Source organism: Bombus terrestris, chromosome 4, assembly GCF_910591885.1.
Source record: "Bombus terrestris chromosome 4, iyBomTerr1.2, whole genome shotgun sequence".
Lineage (NCBI taxonomy): Eukaryota > Metazoa > Arthropoda > Insecta > Hymenoptera > Apidae > Bombus > Bombus terrestris.
The window spans coordinates 13,518,743-13,542,072 of NC_063272.1; the positions used below are offsets into that span (position 1 = coordinate 13,518,743).

The 23,330-nt window shown below is 32.3% G+C and overlaps 4 protein-coding genes and 1 long non-coding RNA gene across 14 annotated transcripts; 3 read left to right on the top strand and 2 right to left on the bottom strand.

The window, feature by feature from the left end:
* Nucleotides 1-95: 95 nt before the first annotated feature.
* On the top strand, nt 96-3,488 carry LOC100651279 (protein zwilch homolog). Of its 2 annotated transcripts, XM_048404791.1 has the most exons (12): nt 96-467; nt 540-591; nt 654-789; nt 870-1,104; nt 1,174-1,335; nt 1,401-1,574; nt 1,658-1,862; nt 1,940-2,019; nt 2,138-2,376; nt 2,794-3,018; nt 3,165-3,277; nt 3,354-3,488. In XM_048404791.1, the coding sequence occupies exons 1-12, from the start codon at nt 339-341 to the stop codon at nt 3,422-3,424; spliced, it is 1,821 nt and encodes a 606-aa protein (XP_048260748.1). In that variant the 5' UTR covers nt 96-338; the 3' UTR covers nt 3,425-3,488. The 2 variants fall into 2 exon arrangements, with proteins under 2 accessions (XP_048260748.1, XP_048260747.1); XM_048404790.1 differs by having other exon boundaries at nt 3,165-3,437.
* Nucleotides 3,489-3,511: 23 nt separating this feature from the next.
* Nucleotides 3,512-7,922, bottom strand: LOC100647017 (centaurin-gamma-1A). Its single transcript, XM_003394912.4, has 13 exons — nt 7,344-7,922; nt 6,976-7,208; nt 6,687-6,828; nt 6,446-6,577; nt 6,088-6,245; nt 5,876-6,021; nt 5,605-5,803; nt 5,430-5,532; nt 5,120-5,347; nt 4,923-5,040; nt 4,519-4,731; nt 4,294-4,438; nt 3,512-4,206 (listed from the first exon to the last, which is right to left on the bottom strand). The coding sequence occupies exons 1-13, from the start codon at nt 7,507-7,509 to the stop codon at nt 4,030-4,032; spliced, it is 2,160 nt and encodes a 719-aa protein (XP_003394960.1). The 5' UTR covers nt 7,510-7,922; the 3' UTR covers nt 3,512-4,029.
* Nucleotides 7,923-8,180: 258 nt separating this feature from the next.
* LOC100646898 (intraflagellar transport protein 88 homolog) lies at nt 8,181-13,629 on the top strand. The gene is made up of 15 exons (XM_020862923.2): nt 8,181-8,543; nt 8,625-8,675; nt 8,744-8,919; nt 9,001-9,196; nt 9,273-9,490; nt 9,591-9,822; nt 10,101-10,258; nt 10,334-10,520; nt 10,594-10,780; nt 10,844-10,991; nt 11,061-11,172; nt 11,246-11,606; nt 11,676-11,870; nt 12,233-12,347; nt 13,070-13,629. Coding segments are annotated over exons 1-15 (2,472 nt in total). The 5' UTR covers nt 8,181-8,408; the 3' UTR covers nt 13,071-13,629.
* LOC125384817 lies at nt 8,699-13,155 on the bottom strand. Of its 6 annotated transcripts, none has more exons than XR_007223613.1 (4): nt 13,045-13,155; nt 12,718-12,894; nt 11,666-12,333; nt 8,699-8,894 (listed from the first exon to the last, which is right to left on the bottom strand). It is a non-coding gene; the product is annotated as an uncharacterized LOC125384817 (long non-coding RNA). The 6 variants fall into 6 exon arrangements; XR_007223615.1 differs by lacking the exon at nt 13,045-13,155 and adding an exon at nt 12,616-12,655 and having other exon boundaries at nt 12,718-12,793; XR_007223612.1 differs by lacking the exon at nt 13,045-13,155 and having other exon boundaries at nt 12,797-13,024.
* LOC100646701 (hexokinase-1) lies at nt 13,473-23,296 on the top strand. 4 transcript variants are annotated; one of them, XM_020862926.2, is made up of 10 exons: nt 13,473-13,629; nt 17,777-17,880; nt 20,076-20,229; nt 20,455-20,673; nt 21,028-21,347; nt 21,426-21,538; nt 21,620-21,778; nt 21,853-21,992; nt 22,065-22,198; nt 22,273-23,296. In XM_020862926.2, exons 2-10 carry the CDS (start codon nt 17,797-17,799, stop codon nt 22,360-22,362), a joined length of 1,413 nt encoding a protein of 470 aa, XP_020718585.2. In that variant the 5' UTR covers nt 13,473-13,629; nt 17,777-17,796; the 3' UTR covers nt 22,363-23,296. The 4 variants fall into 4 exon arrangements, with proteins under 4 accessions (XP_020718585.2, XP_048260752.1, XP_003394957.2 ...); XM_003394909.4 differs by lacking the exon at nt 13,473-13,629 and adding an exon at nt 16,100-17,580; XM_048404795.1 differs by lacking the exon at nt 17,777-17,880 and having other exon boundaries at nt 13,474-13,629.
* Nucleotides 23,297-23,330: the final 34 nt, after the last annotated feature.

Sequence of the window (23,330 nt, forward strand, 5' to 3'; positions counted from 1 at the left end):
AAAAATCAGCTAAACATTATCTTTCGATATATCATATGTGTTATACATATTTTTCTCAAGTGCATTATATTCTGAATAATAATTATATTTATAATAGATAGACATCACATATTTAAAATTATTCGAATATCAAGTTTTACAAATTGAAATTTGGGATTTTTAGTATCCAATGTACAATAACACATAGAAATATAGCTTAAATGATATTAAATCATGATGTCTTCTTGGACACAATATTTCAAACGTTTAAAATTGCAATTCAAATATTTTTGGAACGATTTTATGAGATAAAATTGAATAAACTGTAGTTCAAGTCTGAATTACAAATAATTATCACAATGTTTGAACTTGAATTATTGCGAAAAAAGTTAGATCCTCTTGTAAAAGTAGATAAAATTTGTTTGTCATATGTAAATCGTATTTTTCCAGAGTTCAAAGATATACCGTATTTTATTCTGTATAAAGAAGTATGTTGCATAATTGTTACCATTTTAGAAAAAGGATTATTTTAGTAAACATATTCTCTGTTATTTTATCAGGCTTCTGAATCTACTAATAATCATTCAGAATGTACCGATATTGATGAAACACGTAAGTTTTTTATACAATAAAATTTTTTTATTCATGTTATAGAAGCTACTTGATTATTTTAGAATTTGACCTTACTGGATCGCCTTTGAAGTATTCATTTGGAGGAGAAGATGATTTTGAGGATAGCACAATTTTGACAAAGCAAAATTGGTATAAAGAGGAAGAAAAATACCTACCACTAAGTAGAACAGAAGCATGGTAAACTTATAAGAATTACATAAAAGATATTTCTTGTGGTAAATATAATTAGTAACAGTAACAGCATGATTTTATTTTAGCATTGCATTGAATATATGCATTGAATTTATAAATGATTCCTTTCCACCAATATTTGCACTTTGCGATGGCAAGGATCATAAGAAAAGCAGGTTGTTAGGTACAACAATCGAAGGAGAATGGTTTACCACCATAGAAGCTTGTTTTGATGGTATTGAAACTTTTGAAACTGTTAAAAACTCTTCTTCTAAAATGTTTCAGGATCATTTGGAGCTATCAGATGCATCTAAACAAGATGTTAGTATTATCATCCTTTTTAATAATCTATACATAATATTTATAACATAATTTTATTCATGTATGTAGATTGCTGTCTCTGCATTTAGTACTTTTGATTTATTTGGAACAAAAGAGGAAATGATTGACAAACATAATAATATAAAAAGTAACTTCGAAGGGAGTCTAAGTGTAGAAATACATACTTGTAGTTTATCATGTACACCTACAAGAACATCCAAAAATAATTTGGTAACATTAATTAATTATAATGAATTGAACATATTTCTTCTTTAATTAATTCATGTTTTATTTAGATTGTTCAAGTTACTACAAATTCAAATAATACTCCTTTAAAAGAATTATGGAAACAATTATTATTGTTAAATCAATATTTGTGTATGATAGAAGGTCATACAAAGAATATAGATTCTCATTATAATACAATTCCCTTGGAATTTCCACATAATTTTATAAATCCATATAAAGAGGTATCCAAAAATTTTTGTATCTGAGATATTTATGTACCATTCCAAAGATTTAATAATGTCATTTTGATGATTATTTAAAATAGGAGCATGATAATATATTGAACAATTTAAATCTTTTGTTAAATGGAGATTACAGCTTTAGACATTCTAGTGATATTGAGAAACACAAAATTAATTTTTCAAATGAAGAAAATTTAGAAAATGATACAAAAATTCATCAATATATTCAGAGTCTTCCATTTAGACACAATTTGGATTTTACAGACTTTTTATGGGAACTATTAATAAGTGAGTATATGTTATCTTTATAATAATGTAAAAGTAAATTTGTACCTGTATATTTAAAATAATATTAATGCTTACAGAGAATTCAAGTTACTTTGAAATGATAAAATGCATTCATATAGTGCTTGATAAAATTCTAGTGAATGATTGTTTGCCACAGGTAATACTAATATTTAAAAAGAAAATTAATTTTACTTTTTGTATTAAATATGATCATATTTAATATGATTAATATATATATATATATATATAATATAATATAATATATATATAATTAGGTTAATTATACAAATTCAACAAGGTTTGCAAAGATTATTACTAATCCACATCAGGAGAAAGTAATTTCACATTTATTATCAGGTAGTTTACCATTAGAATATGTTATAGACATGGGCTTTGAAAAGCTGTGCAGAGATTACATATGCATTTTAGCAAATGCAAGATTTGGTGAATTGCATGATATTCAACAAAAATTAAAAAAGATATCTTGTAATGAATTTACAATTGATACCTATAGGTATGTATAATGAAGTTATTAATGCATTACATTATATATATTACAATCTGTTTTCTCAGAAACCGTAGCAGATATTGACTAATACTTTTTTTTTAAATTACACGAGGACTGATTATTTTAGGAACAATAGATTTTTCTGATACAACTGTTAAGGTTGCTAGGGAGACTCTCTATTTTTTAAAAGTGACATGCCATATTAATATTTGTCCATTTACATACCTCTTATGAAACTAAATAGCATTTACTTGAAGTATTTTGCATCATTTTGCATAATTAAAGAATTATGACAGAAAAAGTCCTCCTGTACCATTGAAATCAAAAGAAGGAATTAGTCAATATCTGTTGAGGTTTCCGAGAAAACAGCTTGAACACTTTATGTAGTCGACCAACGCAAATATGTGTTGTATGTGTTTTTAGAAAAAAATTATTATATTTGGTACAAATTCACATATCCTTGGAATTTATATTACTAATACAAGATAATTTAGAATGTTCAAGTGATGATTTAAGAATTTTATTTGGTTGTGTATTCAAACAGTATGTCAGTGAAAAATCGCCAATACAAAGTTGTGATTTACATCAAAACAAAATTTATACTTTGACAACTCCTCTTCCCATCTCAGCAGTGCAACATTTACATGAGTAAGTTTAGTAATAATTTAGTAAATCATATCGTTTTCATATAACGAATTTAATATATATTTATATTAATATAATAATACATATTATAAATTTAAATTTATATGAATATAAATTTCATATAAATATATATTATATGTTGCTTTCAGAATTCCGAGTGTGAGAAGAATTTCACTTTCATCTCAGTCTAAATTGAGAAAACTAAAGACAATTAAATACTATAGTCAGTTACCGATTTTTCCAACAAGTATATATCCATTAGGTAAAATTCTTATAAATAATATAATATTTAAGATAATACTTACATGCATGAAATTGTTCCTAACATTTTTTTTTAGACGATTCAAGTATAATAGGTGAAGGATATTATGTTCTCAAAACAATGTTTTCATCTAATAAAATTAAATAAAATAATGATTTCAACATACTTTGACAAAATAAAACAAGCAAAATTTAGAACTTTATTTGGTTAGGTATTAAAAGTAATCCGATTATATTGCGAGGTAATTATATGTTTAATTTATAATTAATAAAATAAAAGTTATAAAAGCATTTTTCAAATACATTAAAATGTATTCAGTGTATAAATATAACTAGATTTATGAGTGTTTGTACTCTCAGTCATTGATAATGTACACTCCAATTTACTATTAGACAATACTTTCACTGACCTAAACCTTGTTAAATATATATATATATATATAGTATGAATTATACTTTTAATTCAAACTACTCTTCAATGTACAAATATATATGCAAAGTATGTTATATTCGTTAAAATATCTGGTCAAATTTTTTATGAACTTTATAGCCATCATTAAAAAGATATATACTGTTACATACAATGTAAGTCTTCTATATTATAGAAATAGACCGTTTTATGCTTTGAATCCATTTAACATACTTTGGTTGTCTTTATAAGTATCAGTACTATTAATGATAAAAATTATATCAACTCTAAGCCATTAATTAAAGCATGACCTTCCATGCAATAAGTACATAACATAAACAATTTTAATACTGAGAAGTTTCTACATCATCTACTCCAGAAATACTAGCTTGTTCAAGTACTTCAAGAAGCTTCTGCATTTCCATAGAATCTGATGAATTGTCAAGCGTTCTTTCGAGTGCTCGTACATACGACATACACGTACGCCCTTCGTGGTCTAAGTTTTGTGGATTTGCTTTATGCTGTAATTATTCAATAATATACAAATACTTATATGATTTTTATAACATATGCATATATACTTTAATCCGTCAAGAGTAAATACACACCCATATTAGAAGTTGTGCCATAGCTAAATTTCCTGTGGCACAAGCCAAATGCAAAGGCGTTCTTAAGTCTTCCATACTGACAGGCATATTGATATCTTCATAACTACATCTGGCTAAGCATAATGTAAATGCTCTCATATCACCCCTACATTACATTTAATACAACAAATCATCCAACAATTATTTATAACAATACAACTCGTCCGAAAGTCTAAAAATATTTACCGGCAAACCGAATCAATAAGCAGCTTTCCTAAAGAAATGTTCGGATTAATCGGTGGTAAAAAGAGTTTGTCTTCATATTTCCATCTGATCCATTGTTCCTTCTCTTCTCTAGGAGAATCTGAATTTGGTTTCTGCTTCCCATTTAGACAATATTCCCAAACATTATTTGCTATATCATTACCAAGGGCTAACATTACACTTAACTGACCTGCGCTAAAATTAATGTCAAGGCTATTTTATGCTGTATATACATGCATAGTTCACATGCAATACTAATAATATACACTTATATAATTATATGTTCAAGAACAAATCATTTATTAATAAAATTATTATTTTTGCTGTATTCATTATTACATAGATTGAAAAATTGAAACGATAAAATAAGTAGCTATCGCACTTACGACCAATCATCCAAGTCTAAAGATCTAACTTTTGATATGTGTGAACCTAAATTTCTGTGTATTCCTGAGCATTCAATGCACATTAATACACCTAAGTTTAAACTAGCCCAGTCCGGATCTAAAATACGATTATAAATTGAATATAAGGAATAAAATCAAAAAGACTTCTCTAATAAATTTAGAAGTGAACTACTTACTAGGTACACCACAATCTACACAAGCATCATTTCCTGATACTTTGTTCTTTATACAATGCATTTTGAAAGCATCAGTTTCGTTTTTTTTATCACCATCGCTATTTTGTAAACTCGATAATATCTGTTGTTCTATAGCAGAAATCCAACTATCTCTGTCTTCAGCATTATTTGCTTCAAAATGCCATGTCTTATTTTCTAATGAAATGATAGAAAATTCAAAACTATCTTCTGTAAATTAAGATACACATAAAATGAAATCAAGTTGTTTACAATATAGAATATAGGATGATTCAAATAAATATTTAAGCACCTTGAGCATTGGATGATTTAGAACCTTTAGGCGTTTTTCCAGGCACTTTTACAGTCACATATTGTAATAATATTTCTTTACCATTAGTATCATTCATATAATCCTGGAAACATATGTAAATTTCTTAAACATAATGCACAATGTTTATAAAAATATTAAATTACGATACAATTACATGTAAGCTGGAATGATAAGTTAAACGACCATCTTCCAATAATGTAACATATTTCTTTTTCCATTCTTTTAAAGATTTACTACTGCGTTTAAATAAGTATCCTTGTTTAACAGGTATTTCCCTACCAACACCCATCTCACCCATGTTATATTTTTCCTTTTTTGATGGAGTAAATATATTAGACTTTCTTCTAAATTTCCTATATAATAAAATTTGAATAAGACAAATTTTTTCCGTAATTAAAAAAAATTATATATTACAAAAATTAAACCTGATAGTGGTTGGTGTTAATATTGAGGATCTAAAATCTCCATGTTGATTCTGTGCATTATGAAAATTGTCACCCATTATTCCAGAATCATTTTGGGTAGAACTATGATGAAACGATCTACTAGAATCTTCATCTTTATCAGATACCTGGACAAATATAAATTGTTACACAAATTTTTTAATTCAGTACATTGAAAGAAGAGAATAACTCACGTTTAATTTTGACGAATTTGTTGCTTCCATTTCTTTGGTCAGAAGTTGTGTATTTTTGGCAATCATTGGAACAGGATACTTTGTTTCATTATCTATTGCTTGTTGTCCATTACATCGATAATGTTTTGCAGATATATGTTGTATAATTTTTTGACATACTGTAATATTCAGAATACTCTCAAAATATTTATCAAATTCACTGCAGTATAATAGTAATGATGTAAGAAAGAATACAATAAAAAATGAATGATATTTATGCATGCTGTGAATTTAATACAAACAAACTATTACATTATGAACTATTCTGTAATAAAACTAAATTTGCATGCAACATTGGGAATTGTTCTAAACTATTTACCATCTTGAAATACCCTTTCAACATTCAAACCATAAATAGCACATGTTTCATAATAAGGACACCTCAAGTCACATGCCAATTTTCGTGGTCTACCATCCTTTATAACCCGGGGATTAGAATCATTAATTGAATCTAAATAATGTAATAAACATGATTTAATACAAAATATATTAGTGTACATTATAATGTGTAAGAAATTCATGTAACAAGAAATATTTTTATAATTATGTATAAGTATTACCTTGAACTCCTACTAGTATTTTTGGTACTTCTGACATATTTCGAAATGAACACATTCTGTTATAAAAACTGCAAACTATTGAGAAACTTTCCTCACTCTCTAAACTAAATACAAGTAATAAAGCATCTATCCAAGCAGAAAACTGAAATAAGTGATGCCTGTGTTAAATGTTATTAAGTAAAGAATATTATCACAATAATATGCATAATATGTTTTTGAACATATGTATACATAAATACACATATGTACATCTATATGATAATTATATATATAATATATTATTGTGTACTTGTGACTCTGGTACACCACCCTCATCTCTAATTAGCAAGAGATAACTCTGATCATTGATAAAGACTTCCTTTTTAAAGCGACCACCTTCTGGAGATTCTTCATGCATAAATGAACCAGTTAAATATCTATGAACTAAAGCAGATTTCCCTGAGTCAGATGAACCAATAATTCCCAAATGTAATTCTGGAACATCTCTAGCCAATGTCCATTCATGACTATTGACAAATGAATCTATTAACAAAAGATTTTAATTCATAGTAATTAAAAAAATAATAACTTGCTTATTATTATATAAAAAAATATATTTAGAAATATTAAAATAAAAAAATATATATATATTACTTTTTTTTGCAATAAGTATCATACCTTCAATTGCAACAACATGTTCGCGGATTTGTTTTGCAATGTGTGTATCAGATATCAGATCTATTAAGTCATAAATAGCGTAAATTGATGGATGAACACTTTCGAAACGTTGTATTTCTTGTCTAATTGCAAGGGAATGATCGTGCGCACTTTGCTCAGTTGTCATTTTCTTAAAATTTCTTAAAATTACTTTTCGAAATCACATTACTGATACAGCCTCGAACTGTATTGTATTCGAGTCAACGATTAAAATATTTCCACATGATTTCAAGAATTGAAACTTATCTGTTATCATGTAACACATGTCAAATTTGGCTATTTATCAACATTATTGGATGTACAAAACAGGTTATTTGGCACTCTGCATAAAGCAACCCCACCTTTTTGGGAAACAAATACAGAACGTACTGTCAAATTGCCAAGATAAAGTTATTAGATTTAATACTTGTAAATCAATTATATTGCAAGACTTGGCTTCTTTTATAAAAAATGTTATACGCTGTTAAAATATTCTTTTTACGTAAAGCTTATATGAGACTTCATTACGTTCATGGTTTTATAGATCTGTCGTCCAAAAAGTGTATGAAGGCCTACATTGCCAACCAATAAATGTTAGGTACCGTTGCAGAATGCAATTGAATGTAATTACAGTGCAATCTATTTTTATTTACAAGAAAAACCGTACAATCTGATATCTATTAATGATCATTGTTATTAAAAGTCATGTTTATTCAATTAATTACGATAAAACTATAATCTATAATAATATAAGAGCAACATAAATCTATTGACATTTCCAACATTGATGTAACTAGATAAGGTTTGTTTGTACTGCAACGCATGAATCAGGCATGAATCAATTATAGCGTCTCTTATGACACTTATTGTTCGTTTTTTAAAGTACTTTTTATAAAGGAAAAATGATAAAAACTATCACAAAATATTAATTGTATCGTGAGAATTAATAAATCTATTCAACTATTTTGCCTAAAATACACTTTTATAAATTTGCTTTGTAGAAAAGTAAAGTACGATTAAAAAATATAATTTACAAAAACATCCGCAATGTCTAATGTACAAATTGATGATGATATTTACGATGGATATAATGATTATCCATCAATATATAGTATCAAAGATCTTGAACAAGATGAATTAATTCAAGAAACACTGCATACAAGTTATGCAAAAAGATCAATTGTAAGTGATAATGAATGCATGTACAATAAAACAGAATAGTTGGACTGAATAATAAAATATTTTGACTTTTTAATTATGCAGTTTACACCAAAAGTACCAGGAAGTGCTATGCGTTTGGGTACTTCAACTGGGGTAAATGAATATATTATCCTGTATTGTATTTCATAATATTGTTTTAATAGGCAATTTAATATTTATAGTTTCACAGAAGTGGTACTGGTATACCAGTGCGTCCTAATACAAGTGGACTAAGGCCAATGACTGCAGTCAGAGGAGCTGGTTATACTAGTAGTAATCGTCAACCATTTGATCCATTGAATATGAATAGTTCTACCAAAGGGCCCGCACCACCTTTAGAAAGTGGAAAGGAAGACACGTAAGATCATAGTGATTGACAATAAAATAAAATTAAATTGTATTAAGTTTTTTAAGAGTAGTATTTTAATACTTTATAAAGGCCTGAAGAAAAAATAAAAGTGGCTGAAAGAAAAATTATGGAACTAATAGAAAGTTCAGTACAAGCATCATATGAAAACAATACAAAAATTGCTTTAGAGAGAGCCAGAGAAGCTTCTTCGAGGGAAAGAGCTCTTATTAGACTACAAGAACAAGCTGGGCTTAGTGACAATCATAATGTAGATTTAACATTTGCTGTAAGGATTAAAGTTTGTTTTTGAAATATGTTTTACCAAAAATATCAAAGATTGTTAATGTTTTATCATTTTTCAGGTCATTTTTAATTTGGCAACTCAATATACTAACAACAATATGTTTACTGAAGCTATAGCAACTTACCAAGCTATAACAAGAAATAGGATGTTCAGCAATAGTGCCAGATTAAAAGTGAATATGGGAAATATATATGTCAAAATGGGACAATTGTCTCAAGCAATTAAAATGTACAGAATGGCATTTGATCAAGCTCCAGCAGCTCATAAAGATTTAAGGTAATGAGATGATTAAGAGTTATTATAAGAACTTGTTGGGCTATTAATATTAAATTTTTATGTCTGCCATTTTTATATTAACTTACTAAATAATTCACAGAATAAAAATAATGCATAACATTGGAATGTTATTTGTACAAATGGGTCGTTTGGAAGAAGCAGCTAATAGTTTTGAATGGGTCATGAAAGAAAGAGCTGAATTTAAAGCAGGCTTGCATGCTGTTTTATGCCATTTTGCATTATCTCATAGGGATAAAATGAAAAGGTCATTTTTAGAGTTATTAGAGGTTCAACTTAACATAGATCAGGAGGACAGATATAATATAAGTACAGTGAGTTGGGCACGTTTATAAATATCACTATGCAAAGTGTTTTTCTGAGCATTGCCCACACTCAATAGCTATATAAGTATTTAATCTTGTGCTTTAAATCATATTGGGAAACACATTTTTGAAAAATGATTATGATTTTATGCACTAATGTTTTTATGTAGCAATTTTAAGTTTATTGATAATATTGTATCCACTAAGCACAATGTAAATACATTGCTAGTTCCCAATAAAATATTTGTTCTAGTTCTATTTTAAAATTTTTGTATTTTATTTTGTAGGATGATGCTGCTTTTAACATATTGAATGAAATTTTAAAAAATGATGATTTGTCTAAGTTGGAGAAAGAGCTAAAATTGGAAGCAGAGAAAACTATTCTTTGTGCTGCAAAACTCATTGCACCAGTAATTGAAGATACACTCACAGCTGGTTTTGCTTGGTAAGATTAAAATACTACTTAAATTAAACACTGCTAAATTTTTTTGTGTATTAATTATAATCGAATTTTTTATAGGTGTGTGGATACTATAAAGTCTTCAACTTATGGACCATTAGCTGCTGATTTGGAAATAAGTAAAGCTATGGTATTTTTACATAATCGAGAAACGCAATTGGCTATTGATACCTTAAAAATGTTTGAAAATCGTGAAAGTAAAGCTAATAGTTCGGCTGCGACAATGCTTTCATTTATTTACTTTCTTGTAAGAAATGATATTTTTTTTTTCATTAATTATGAATAAAATATCAATAAAATAATTTTTATATCACTTTCAGCAAGGAGATTACGAACAAGCGGAAAGATGCGGAGAAATCGCTCGAAATGCGGATAGTTACAATGCAGCAGCTTATGTTAATTTATCAGCCTGTGCAATCAGAAAGGGTGAATTAAATATTGCTAGAGAACTTCTCTTATGCTCATTAGATACGGATGCTAGTCACGTGCAAGCTCTTTATAATTTAGGTAATTATTACTACTAACGTGGAAGTAAAAATATCAAATATTTTATGAAATCTCATTTAATAGGGTTAGTATATAAAAAGCAAAATATGTATGAAGAAGCATTGGAATGTTTTTGGAAAGTTCGTAATATTGTTAGACATGATCCACAAACAGTATATCAAATTGGTCAATTATATCAACTTATGAATGATATAGACCAAGCATCAGAATGGTATTATGATTTTATATGCATCTTGAAATTGATTTTAATTTGAGTAATTAATATTTGAATTTATATTAGGTACAATCAATTACTTGGTATAATACCATGTGATCCTGGAGTTTTGCAAAAAGTGGGCGAAATGTATGATGCTGGTGGAGATAAACAACAAGCTTATCAATTTTATAGCGATGTAAACTTTTTTATTGTACACATATTTTATTTTATTCTACTATATTTTATTATTAAAGTTTATATCTGTCCAGTCTTATAGATTTTTTCCCGCCAATTTTGAGGTAATCGATTGGCTTGGATCATATTTCGTATCGATGCAACTTGCTGAGAAAGCGCTAGTTTATTTTAAGAAAGCAGTAGAACTTGCTCCTGATGAGCCAAGATGGCGATTACTTGTCGCTGCATGTTTAAGACGAATTGGTCAATTTCACAAAGCTGTTTTGGAGTATCAAGATATTCATAATAAGTTTCCTGAGAATATTGAATGCTTGAAATTTTTGGTTCGTTTATGTAGTGATCTCGGCTTAAAAGAAGCACAATTATATGCAACAGAATTAAAACGCGCCGAGAAAGCGAAAGAATTGAAGGATAGACAAGGATCAGCAAGACCAGGTACAAACGGTGTATATCTTTGACTGTATGAAACATGGTATTATTACTATATTTAATACCTATATATAGGTTCAAGAAGAAGTAATAGTGGGGCATCATCACGAACTGGTTCTGGAATGAGCGTATTATCAGACCACAGGTCAAGTCCCACATTTAATAGAAGAGAAAATCAAGGTTTAAGTAGTGCTGGTATCGCGCGACCTAATCGAGTTTCTGCAACTGAAAATATTACGGACGTGGCAAACGATGTCACTGATCAAACAGGTACGCACTCTTTTGCGTTGAAACCGTTACAAAAAAATAATAAATTTTATGATCGGTATAATTTGCAAAATAGTAGATATACGAATGCTTAGTACAGTTATCAAAGTGTCGGGAATACGTAGCTTTATTTGAAATGAACATTAACAAGGATGATTTACCGATGATAGTTGAACTACGCTAATGGATTGAATAGATGATAGATGAGTCTAGCTATTTTGAATAGTCTATTTTTGATCCTTGTATACAATAATGAATCCCAAACTTGTACGGCATCTTATTGTTTATTATCGACTTTTTAAACGATTTAAAAGGAAATACTACACAAAGAGGTGTTACAAGTGCATGTAAAATATTTTCTATAGGTACTCCTTATGTTGATCCCATTGGCCCGTTACCTGTTCGTCCTATGACGTCTGCCGGAAAAAGAGATGATGATTTTGGTGATGAAGAACTCGGGGATGATCTGTTGCCGGAATAGTATGAATTTGTTATATTTATTATTTTTATATTTTATCTTATTGTTTTTATAAACGTAATGCTAGTTAAAAGTACAAAGCAAAATATCTCACGTGTTTTAATTTTATGGCAACGAATAAATGAAAATAGAGACATAAGTTTATACATCTTTTTCACTTGAGTTAATCTCGTTTGGTATCAGTAATTAAGCTTACATGAAAAACCTCACGTGCGCGTTTATCTACTTCATCAATGTCGTAAAGTTTAACTTCAGAAATGGAGTTATTACCGTTCCTTCGCATGTTCTCATCAGGTTTTCAAAGTCAAGTCTGAATATACCGAAGTCTTAATATCATGTTTTTATGAATTATCATTTCGAAGTGCAACTTACTTGTCTATAGAATGGTACTATACATTACGAAACCACGAGGGTCGAGCAATTGTAACGATCTAAATTTAAACACACTGACCACTTTAATCAAACTCCATTCAGCCTATGTAGCTTAGGGGACGGATGTTATTTTATTGTAGCTATGTTCAAACTTCATTCAACTGACATAATGCGAACCTGTAAGGACATTGGGAACGTACTGTTCTAAACTTCTATACCTTTATCATATTTACGTTAAATAAATTTCTATTGTTATATGTAGTAGTTATATATATATATATATATATATATATATATTTTACGGTCTCGATTTCTCTCATCTTTTACCGAGTTCATCACGAGATTATCGTAGGAATTGAGGATCCATGGATCTACCGAAAAGATTGTGGGAAAAAGGCGAGAGGTATCAGCTGCGCGACGCTTGAGAAAGCTTTACGTTTATGCGCGTATTACATGGTTTTGTATCGCGAGTACAATATCACGTGGTCTCAATGCGTGCGATATCCTAGAACGCGTGTGTGTATCCGCATTCACGCGATGCATCAGAGAGACTGTCACGAGTTAAGACTGTCTGTGCACGAAAAGGGGCAAGCATAGGACAGATGTAGTGGTCGCGTGTGTGAAACGTGTAAACGCGTGTGTGGGCACGAAGGCGCGCGCACGTAATACGCGCCGATATGGTTTTAAAGTTCGAGCAGTGGGGAAAGCGACAATCTGGAGGCTCGACTAGTTGCTACTCTGAGGCGGAGTACATTTCACGGTATCCCACCCACGTGCTTGTACGTGTGAGTGAGCTCTGTCACGTCTCGAGAAGTTTACAGTCACTGACCGGTAACTGGACCCAGCGAAGGATAGGAAAGGATCAAGAAGCTGAATCGCGCGAGTCGACAGTCATACGTAGAAAGTATTAGGGTGAGTTTATATTTTGTTTTCGTAGAACGGAGCGCACGCGCTAGTCAACACCATCAGGCTCGTTGATCCTTGACAATAGGAGTATGTTTGATTTGTTCAAACGGCGTCGATGTCATCGTAATATTATGTATTGCTTCCGAGTCCTCGATTAACGCAGACTTATTATTTCTCTAACTGGTTTCAAACGTTGATGTCGTTGTCGCGGCATGAGAAATTCAATGTGAAGGCATCTATTTCTAGTGTTTACTTTGTTGACGAGACCACGTGGGTCCTTGAAATGTTACACTGCAGGTGTTGTCATCGTACTTTAACGTATTCCTATGATTTTACTCGAGTACAGTTTTAACTTTACGCTCATCGAACTATTCAAAATTCAAACGTTATTATCGTCACATCTCGTACATATTCACGCTGCATTTTCTTTGCACTTTATTAGACTTTGTCATTGACGATTCATGTATTATGTTGCGGGTATTACTGTTTGTCAAACATCGACTATTTCTGATAAATATCTTATCTTCTGGTCCGATCGTTATCGATGAAATTAATTTTGTAAAATACAATGTGTCGAGAGACGTATGAGCTTATCGCATGATTTTTAATACCTTTTGAAATTAAAGTCATGTACTTTATCTTCGCCGTGATATTCTAAATGTATTATATATATCTAAATAGTCGTCACTGTCACATTTTCCTTGGCGCATAAACGCGACCAATCAACACGAAATATTGACAGCTATTTAAGCAACACGTGTTTATGAACGTGTTTCGGATTTAGTGATTTCACCAATAACTAAAATGCCTCTAAAAATAACGCGTTGATGGCGTAAACCATACGATATTATCACGAGTTTCTCGTTTAATTGCAAAATTTTAGTACATTAATTATGTCATCTATTACTTGTGTATTACTACGATATGGTATCGCTAAAATAGATAACGACTTTTTCTTCTTTAGTAGCAGACAAACAATTTCGAGGTTTGCATTCGTCGCTCGATACTTTGCTTAAGTTTTTGGTTGTTGAGGTTATTCGGTATATAAAGAGAGAAAAACGCGTGGATAAAGTGTAAGATACAAAATATATATTTAACTTGATAGTGGAATACAGGAATACAATTTGAGCTGGTCCAGATCCGCACGCTAGCAGTGTTACTTTATGACTGAAAACCCCGAAGCCAACGTCGCCTGTCTACAGTTTATGGTCTGCCTCCCTGCTATTCTTTTGTCTATATGCTGTCGATGGCTTCAGCGCTTGAGAAAGCTAAAAAGACCAGATGTGGAGTTTTCCTAGAAGTGGTGACCACTTCAACATTGGTAAAAGAAAGAAATGAAGAAATCCAATATTTCGAAACGTAAAATGAGCCGTTGCGTTATCAAGGGAATTCTATTCGATTAAGATTTATTCGAGACCTTGGTGATAATGGTCCCGTAATTCACGGAAGCTCTATAATTCAAGCGGTAAAGATCATACATAATAACTGGCCATGCTCTTAACGAAAGGGCAGTCCGTTATCGTGAATGCAAAATGCGTTTCGTCAAAAGCTGCTCATGAGTTCAATTTTACAACAAGTTGATTGAATAAACACTGCGCTCAACGTACGTTTTGCACGCTGTTCGTACGTCGAACTCTCGTGTCATTCTACTTACGTCATATTCGTTAATCTGATAAATTGAACGTGGTAACGATAAATTAACGATAAATTAACGATAAACGAAAAAAAAGGCACAGTGGAGATCTTTAATCGCGATAGGCGAAGAACTGCTTAACGGAGTTCGTATTTCTCAATGGGATTATCATTCGCAGAAGAAGGTGCCGTGACGATTGGCATGGTCCCTGTGACGAGTGTGCGTATTGCACTATGGATTAGAATCATCGCGTCAAGTCAAGTGGCTAAATTATCCTGGTTGATGCTTTGCACCTTCCAATTGATTTTAATGGAGCTTCGTTCAGAAGCGACTTTGCTGTCTCGAAGAACGTTCTGGTGACATTTCATGATTTCTTCTTCCATTGGTAATCGACCGTGAAAAATCTATCGCGAATTGACCAACTTAAATGATCATCGATCAAATTAACCGACTCATCAGACAGAGACCGTTGCGGTTCGAAGCTAAGAACACAGTAATCGAGCTTGCTTCCATACGGTTACAGCGCGGATTCTAACGTTTAGCTACAATTTACGACCAGTACATAGCAATTCTATCGTTCGTACTTTATAAGTACGTTTTTTCTTGCGTCTCTCTTTTTCTTACTTGTGGATTGTTAGTTCGGAAGTTAGTCAGCGTCTTTTCTTTCATTTCATTCTTTTACGTTCAATTTTTTCCTATCTGCCTATAAATAATTGCAAATTAATTAACATTAACAATGGAAATATCAGGGAGAAACCGTGGAGGGAAAGTAACTAAGAAACGGGTAAAGAGATAATAAAAGAAATATGTATGTCATTGATATGCGAGGAACACGAGATGTAGCTCGAACAATCTTGCTCACCGAACGGGTTCTTCAACTTTTATGTCCTTAATATCGACGTCAAGACTGGAATTTATCTTCTTTTTTAATGCACCGAACGCTTTATTTCTCGAGATATGAATATTCTTCATTACATTTCAGTATTTAAACAGCTCGATAACGGAGCTGATAATATTTTAAAATTCAATTAAGTTTTTAAGTTCGCTGAACTACTCGATCGATTCAAATGGTCAGTTTATGCATAAGACTGTAGGCACTTGTAATATGTAAGTACGCGCAAGCGCAACGCGTGTATTCTGATTCTAGCATACGAGTGTATTTATTGTGTACCGACAACATGCATCTACAGAGACATCCATCGAACACACAAGAAATTCGGATAAAGAATCGCGTCCATAAATGGCGGCGAGTGATTCTGTACGTTGCACTTCTTTCGCGTCGAATTTGAAGAATGTCGCAACCTCGACAGGGTGTGATTAGTGAACGGTGTATTTCTTCTCCTTGGTGGATCTCCTTTAAATTTTGTGATCAGTATTATCATTTGTCTGCCACTGTTGCAATATATTTACGAGTTCATATGATTGGCTCCTCATTATCATTAAGGTTTTCTATTTGGTCGATAAGACTGTCTGTATGAGCAAAATATTTTAGCCAATGTATCATGGCTATCGTGAAATTGTTAGAAGGAATGTTCGTACGAGTTACATCAAGCAACCGTATATTTCCGTTTTATCAATTAATGACGAGATAATGTTACGATGGTTGATGACCTGTAGAGCAAAGAGTGCCTATCTGGTAATGATATCGGTCAAGCAATTATGTCTTCCTATAAGTTTTAGATAAAATGGTCTTTTCCTTCCCATTGTGGTCGATGTAGTTGCAGGTGCATACGATATATGATTGTTTGTTAAATTCTTTTCAGACTTACCGAATAGATGAACCGCCGTTTTCACATCCAAAAAGCTTATGCCTCGTTATTTGGCTTGTAGAATTATCATTATATCCGGTATTAATTAATTTAAGTAATGTAATCGAACGGTGTAGAATTAATCGTTATTTGCGTCATGGTTAATAGCGGATTAGTTCAAAGGAAATGCTAAACGTAACGTAACGTAAACGTCTGGTTGCTGTTTCTTGAGAACGCGATGTTATAATTCACGTGACTCGATTACGGTGTTATCAAACGTTATAAAACATCATGGACTTTCAACTTTTCGTTTAACAGCAACTCTCTCGTGTTATCATCTAGCCGAAAGTCAAGGAAAAGAGTGGAAGTAGGGAAAATAAATAAGCGTAATAGTAAACGGAGTGATCTCTTTAACTCGACATCAGAAAGTCTCTCGTGCTCGTGAAGAACCACGCGACAATTCGTTTCGTCGCGCACACCTACCTTGTCAGCCGTCACAGAAAATTCATTCACGTAGTAGCATCGCTTCTCTCATTCAAGAAGCTTCTACCTAAAGATAACGTTTGTGACAATCAGGTGAGCACGGGATATGTGTTTTTTACTTTTATTTTTTCTTCTAATGACTCTATCGTCACTGATCTTCTAAAGCTTGTTGTACGTTAGACCAAAGATTGTACCAGAACTCTTATTATGCGTTGTTCGTTCTTTTCGTGTTTCGCCAGTCAAGTTCCATAAATATTCTATATTGGCTGATGATTTTCTTATTTTCCAGATAAATAAAAACTTGCAAACATGGTCGTCCCTACGGAACATGCTCTTAACGAGGCGATACAAGTAGCGCCGTTGGTACTTTCGGACGAAGTAAAGAGACATAAAGTGAGTAGATATAATGCGTTTGCATTTTACACTCCACGTTGTTATTTAGAAGATTTTTTGTCTGTCTTGAACTTTTATCCTTTAGACTTATACGAATCAGAGGGAACTCGCAGTTCTGTCGCAATCGGGCGGGTGCGAACGTTCGATAAGGATGTCATTGAAAGAAACAAGACGAAGTTATGAAAATCATGGATTCAAACATCCATCATACTTACTGCTTACGAATGTTATTTGATCGCGTCCTGCTATTTCAAGAATTTGTCGAGCGATACGTCATCGGATCGCTAAAAAACATCCGTGCTCCGACGTTGTATCTATGTATTTATATGTTTTTTTCCCGGCTAGTCTATACGCTTCTTGCATAATTGATCGATATCTGACCGATCAATGTCAACTAGATTGAATCATTTCCGATGTAAGAAATGGCGAACACCGAGTCCTTAACCTTACGACATTCTCGTTAAGAGTTTACTGGCACCGATCGATCCTGCACACATACTTTCACTTTTGTTCCTGTCGATCTCTGTAGCAATGCCCACTAAGAGCAATTTATTCCGTCTGGTATATGCACTTTTCTTGAACGTATGATTACTTACGTAACCGTTTGTCGTTTATATAGAAACCGTTTAATTCGTGACAATATGCGTGCTGTGTCTTAAGGAGAATTCAAGGGAATTTTTCTTCTAATATTTTGTAGCTTGATAATCAAAGAATTCAGCGCAAAATGAACAATTACCGATATACGATGTGATTAATATTTTTCTATAAGATACTACAATTAAGATGGATTAAACTGAATTCGACCAGTTATCATTCGTTTAGTCTCAAACCAGTCGCAAGTCATTTGCTTATCACGAGTCGGGGCATAGGGTTATCATAACGAATTTTTACTATAAAGAGTTCAAGATTTTCAAATAAGTTATCGACGAAGATACGTTGCTTCATGCGATGATAAAACGGATAGAATGAGAATAATTAATAGTTCTATTGATCCACTGTAACAATCGGTTGGAGATCAAAAAATAACAAAGCTTTCATGTTTCCTTTAATTGAATAGGATTTCGTAACAATCGACAATGCAAACGTCCGTGTGGGCTCGTACGATAAATGTTTTCATAGAGAATGTTACGCAACTGGAAACAAGTTACCCACGCGCTCTTTTTGTATTTGATTAAAGTAGACCCAGCAATGTCATGGTTAATTTCTGTTTATTCTTATTTCTCCATGACTCGAGTTCCTTCCTTGATCTTTTTCAAATCGATATAAAGCAGATAAGCGTCACGAGAACAAGACATGGTAATAATTTCATCTACCGCTATCACTGTATATCGCGTTGACAATTCAATCCATGAAACAAGCAATAAATTTCTTTCCACTTAAACTGTCGTGTCGCTTAATACCTTTTGTCTTGTGCAGTACCGGAGATTGTTTACGTACGAATATAGAGCAGTACGCGGATATATTTTCTTTCCTAGCGACGAGCTCGTAATTTCCACAACAAGATGGCATTATTTGATCAAGACATTTTCTTGTCTTTCACTCGTCGGTTTAATATCGATTTTCAGAATTTGTACGTTCTGCCTTGGTAGTGATGTTTGCGTGAATGCAACCGGTTTGCCTTTGAGGAAGTGAAATATTAGTATTATCCTGGTTATGAGATGTCTGCTTTTGATATTCTACTTGCATGCGTATGTTGAACTCTAAAATAGAAAATAATCGAGATGGGGTATTGAAAATTTGTAGATTTGATCCGTGTACAATGTACAGGCGAAGATATCCAACGAAAATATACAATGTACAAACAGCGTTCATTTGTTGCTATAGCACTACATTTCTTACATAAACTCGAACGTAAAGACTATTTTATCGCATGTGTTAAGTATCTTATTGTTCGATTAGAACTTCCGTCAAGTAGCAAATGTCTCTATTGTCGGAAAATTTAACCATTTTATCATCGCGATTTGCCATCTGATTAGTATGAACGTAGATTCTACCTCTGGTGTGTCTATTAGAATCCCATTACAGATCACGTAACAGAGAGCAAGGTAAATACGAAAATTCCTTATAATCTTTATCAAAGGATTATTAAGATTTATAACTCGCGGAAAATTTCCCGACGACATTGTTTCGATCAAACAATTTCTATTACTATCACGCGGATCATATAACGATGGCTTAAAGGATTTTATTTATAGATCGAAACAAGACTGGCACGGCTACGGTTTTCGGCTGCCACTGTAAGGAAGATCCAGGATGTTTTTGTGTCGGAAATGAATAAAGGAATTCACCAGCAGCCGTCGTCACTGCAGATGGAGAATACCTATGTCCCGGAGTTTCTCGATGGCACAGGTTCTTATAATTCAAATCTTTGATAGGATTTTTTCCCAATTTGATAAATATTATTTTCCAATATGTGATCAGCAGGAATTTTATGCGATTATACAATAGTTATTACGATATCTTGTGTATATATGTTGTAATCTAATAATACGAGTGGAACAACTGTAGCTTCTAACTTTGTTAGTTTTGTCTAGTTAGTCACAATATTGAAAGATCAATGCAAAATATTTTCAGAGGAGGGCTTGTATTTGGCGCTGGACCTTGGAGGCACGAATTTCCGAGTGCTTCTTTTAGAATTGCTTCATGGTACACCTATACGCGAAAAAGTGAAGAAATATCACATTAGCTCTGATTTGAGAGTAGGCTCGGGGATTCGTCTGTTTGATTACCTAGCAGAATGCGTCAGTGATTTCGTCATTTCACAGGGTCTTCAGGATGTAGAGCTTCCTCTTGGTAAATTGGAATCAATATACTTCACGTTTGAGACATCGGGAGAATCACGTGTGAGGTTTTTAATTGCTCTGTCTGTGGTCCGTAGTTTCTCAGAAATAACTTTTTGTGATTCTAGGATAATTGCAATTGTTTCGAGTTCGAGCAAAAATTCTATCTGAGAGTGTTAATCTTGAAATGTTTTCAAGCACTTCTTGCTATCAGCTCTTAAGTATTGTGTCTTACATTGATTTTACGAATCCAAGTGGATGATACTTGTTGTCGATTAGATTATCCTGATCTCATACGTGATCAATAATTCTCCAAACGGGATGATTAATATACAACATGAATATATTCATCGAGTATACATTTCAGGATTTACGTTCTCCTTCCCGATAATTCAACATTCGTTGGATATTGGAGTACTGGTGACTTGGACTAAAACCTTCAATTGTCCCGACGTTGTTAACGAAGATGCCGTGAAATTGCTTCACGAAGCTTTGGATCGTCGAGGAGACACTAAAGTGAAAGTCGTGGCGATTCTGAACGACACTACAGGAACATTGGTGCAGGGATCAACGTTAGATCATAATACTGCAATTGGACTTATTTTAGGCACCGGTAGCAATGCCTGTTATCTTGAACGAGCTGACAGAGTCGAACATTGGGAAACTGAGAGACACGGAGAACGCGAAGTACTTTTTTTAAATATTTTGTTTTGATATAGGGCAAACATTTGTCCTCGAATATTAAGTTGCTCATTGTTATTGCAGGTTATTATCGACATTGAATGGGGTGCATTTGGAGATAATGGTGTCCTGGACTTCATTAAAACAGACTACGATCGTGAAAATGATGCGAATTCGCTTATTGTAAATTCATTTACGTGAGTATCAATTCCCTTGAAAAATGTGGAACATAAAAGCTCTACTTCTGGTAAATTTACTACGATTTTTTAAATTATCAGATTCGAGAAGTATATTAGTGGAAAATACTTAGGCGAGATTGTGCGGGTAGTGCTCGCAAAGTTAACCAAAGAAGGCCTTCTATTTATAGGGGATCACACGCCCGGATCCCTTTTAGTCCCGGGCAATCTCACAAGCGATTTAGTATCTGATATCGAACAGTATGTTGTTTTCAATTAAAAAACTTCATAGTATATCTTTATTTCCAATACTATACGTAAATATTAAATTGTAGAGACTCTGTGGACGGTGGCGATAGCAGTACGAAGGAAATTTTAATGAAGTTTGGTATCGTTCCGGACAACGAGGACGTGAAAATAGTACAATACGTTTGCGAAGTGGTATCTAATCGTGCAGCTCTTCTCGTTTCGATATGTAAGTTGAAGTGTGTAATAGAACTAGTAGTACTAAATAATATTAGTTTGTTAACCAAATTTATTTCTTTAGGCCTAGCAGTCTTGTTAAAACGAATCGATAAGAAGAGCGTCACAATTGCTGTAGATGGATCTCTTTACAAACATCATCCTAGACTAGAGACATGGATAAAACGATATATTCCACTGTTAGCTCCTGATCATGAAGTATGCTTTCATATAATATATTTTATTGTTTTATTTTGGCCCACAAAATTAACTTATTAATCGTGTATATATAGTTCAAGATGATCCATGCCGAGGACGGAAGCGGAAAGGGTGCTGCATTGATTGCTGCAATCGCACAAAGACTTCAGAAAAGATTAGATTAGTACTAGCTAAAAGTTTCAAGTACAATGGCGTATAAGTTTTTTGTTAGTGGCGTAAGTAATTTGCATCGGATCTCTAGTTAAACAAATTGTTCAGAGTATAGAATAATTTTAACAATCATGTACAGTCACATTCCCTATGTTAATAATGTCACCATTCACGTTTCTGATCTTCCACATTCAAAGGTCTTATATATATATTTTTGTTATACCTTTGAAGCGTTAGTATATACAAATTATTGTACTGTTGTAATAGAAAGCATTCTGTTATTACTCATTTTGTATCACAGAGTGATATTCGGAGGAAAAAGTTAGATTTATGAATTGTATATTTTTATCAGAAAAACATTTAAAAAACACGTTACTCATAAAAGGAATGTAACGTCATCGAATGTTTGTGTACTTCGCTTAGAATTTACATTTTACAGCGTTTTTAGGAACTACATATCTTCCTGAATACTTATGTTTAAATACTTTATTTTTCTTACATTGTTCAAAATATTCGTGACGTTATTTGTTATTTGTTATTAATTGGGTTTCGTTTTATTATTGTTACGTAAGGTTAGTTCGATCTTACTTGTTGAAGATTTTTCTCGAAATTTAAAAAATGAAAATACGTGCTATGTATGAGGTGTAATTGTGTATCGTGAAGAAAATGGTACGATCACGATTGATATTGCGAATATTTCTTGAGTATCGTGAGCAGTTTGTACTCCCATCTTAGGAATATGAGACAATTGTGATATGAACCACTGAACAAAGGTATTGGAACAAAGTGATAGGAGAGTTAAATACAAAGTAAGAAAAAAATCGCGTAAATATTCTAGAACACAAATGTTTGTATAAAATGTTATATCTTGTAAATGATTGCGGGGACGTCCGGTTTTTTGTACTAGCGGAACGAGATTGTTATAATAAATCCATAAATGAAAATCGAGCAATTGTCCAGTTACTCTACCTCATTACAATTC

Excerpts from the sequence above, each read along its gene's own strand:
- LOC100646701 (XM_020862926.2), top strand. The coding sequence starts at position 17,797 with ATGGTCGTCCCTACGGAACATGCTCTTAACGAGGCGATACAAGTAGCG. Across the intron at positions 20,674-21,027 it reads GGATGTAGAGCTTCCTCTTG|GATTTACGTTCTCCTTCCCG; the intron begins GTAAATTGGAAT and ends TATACATTTCAG. Across the intron at positions 21,993-22,064 it reads AGCTCTTCTCGTTTCGATAT|GCCTAGCAGTCTTGTTAAAA; the intron begins GTAAGTTGAAGT and ends TTATTTCTTTAG.
- LOC100651279 (XM_048404790.1), top strand. The coding sequence starts at position 339 with ATGTTTGAACTTGAATTATTGCGAAAAAAGTTAGATCCTCTTGTAAAA. Across the intron at positions 1,336-1,400 it reads GAACATCCAAAAATAATTTG|ATTGTTCAAGTTACTACAAA; the intron begins GTAACATTAATT and ends TGTTTTATTTAG. Across the intron at positions 1,575-1,657 it reads TTATAAATCCATATAAAGAG|GAGCATGATAATATATTGAA; the intron begins GTATCCAAAAAT and ends TATTTAAAATAG.
- LOC100647017 (XM_003394912.4), bottom strand. The coding sequence starts at position 7,509 with ATGACAACTGAGCAAAGTGCGCACGATCATTCCCTTGCAATTAGACAA. Across the intron at positions 6,022-6,087 it reads CAAATTCGTCAAAATTAAAC|GTATCTGATAAAGATGAAGA; the intron begins GTGAGTTATTCT and ends ATATTTGTCCAG. Across the intron at positions 4,732-4,922 it reads TTAGACTTGGATGATTGGTC|CGCAGGTCAGTTAAGTGTAA; the intron begins GTAAGTGCGATA and ends CATTAATTTTAG.
- LOC100646898 (XM_020862923.2), top strand. The coding sequence starts at position 8,409 with ATGTCTAATGTACAAATTGATGATGATATTTACGATGGATATAATGAT. Across the intron at positions 10,992-11,060 it reads ATAGACCAAGCATCAGAATG|GTACAATCAATTACTTGGTA; the intron begins GTATTATGATTT and ends AATTTATATTAG. Across the intron at positions 11,607-11,675 it reads ACAAGGATCAGCAAGACCAG|GTTCAAGAAGAAGTAATAGT; the intron begins GTACAAACGGTG and ends ACCTATATATAG.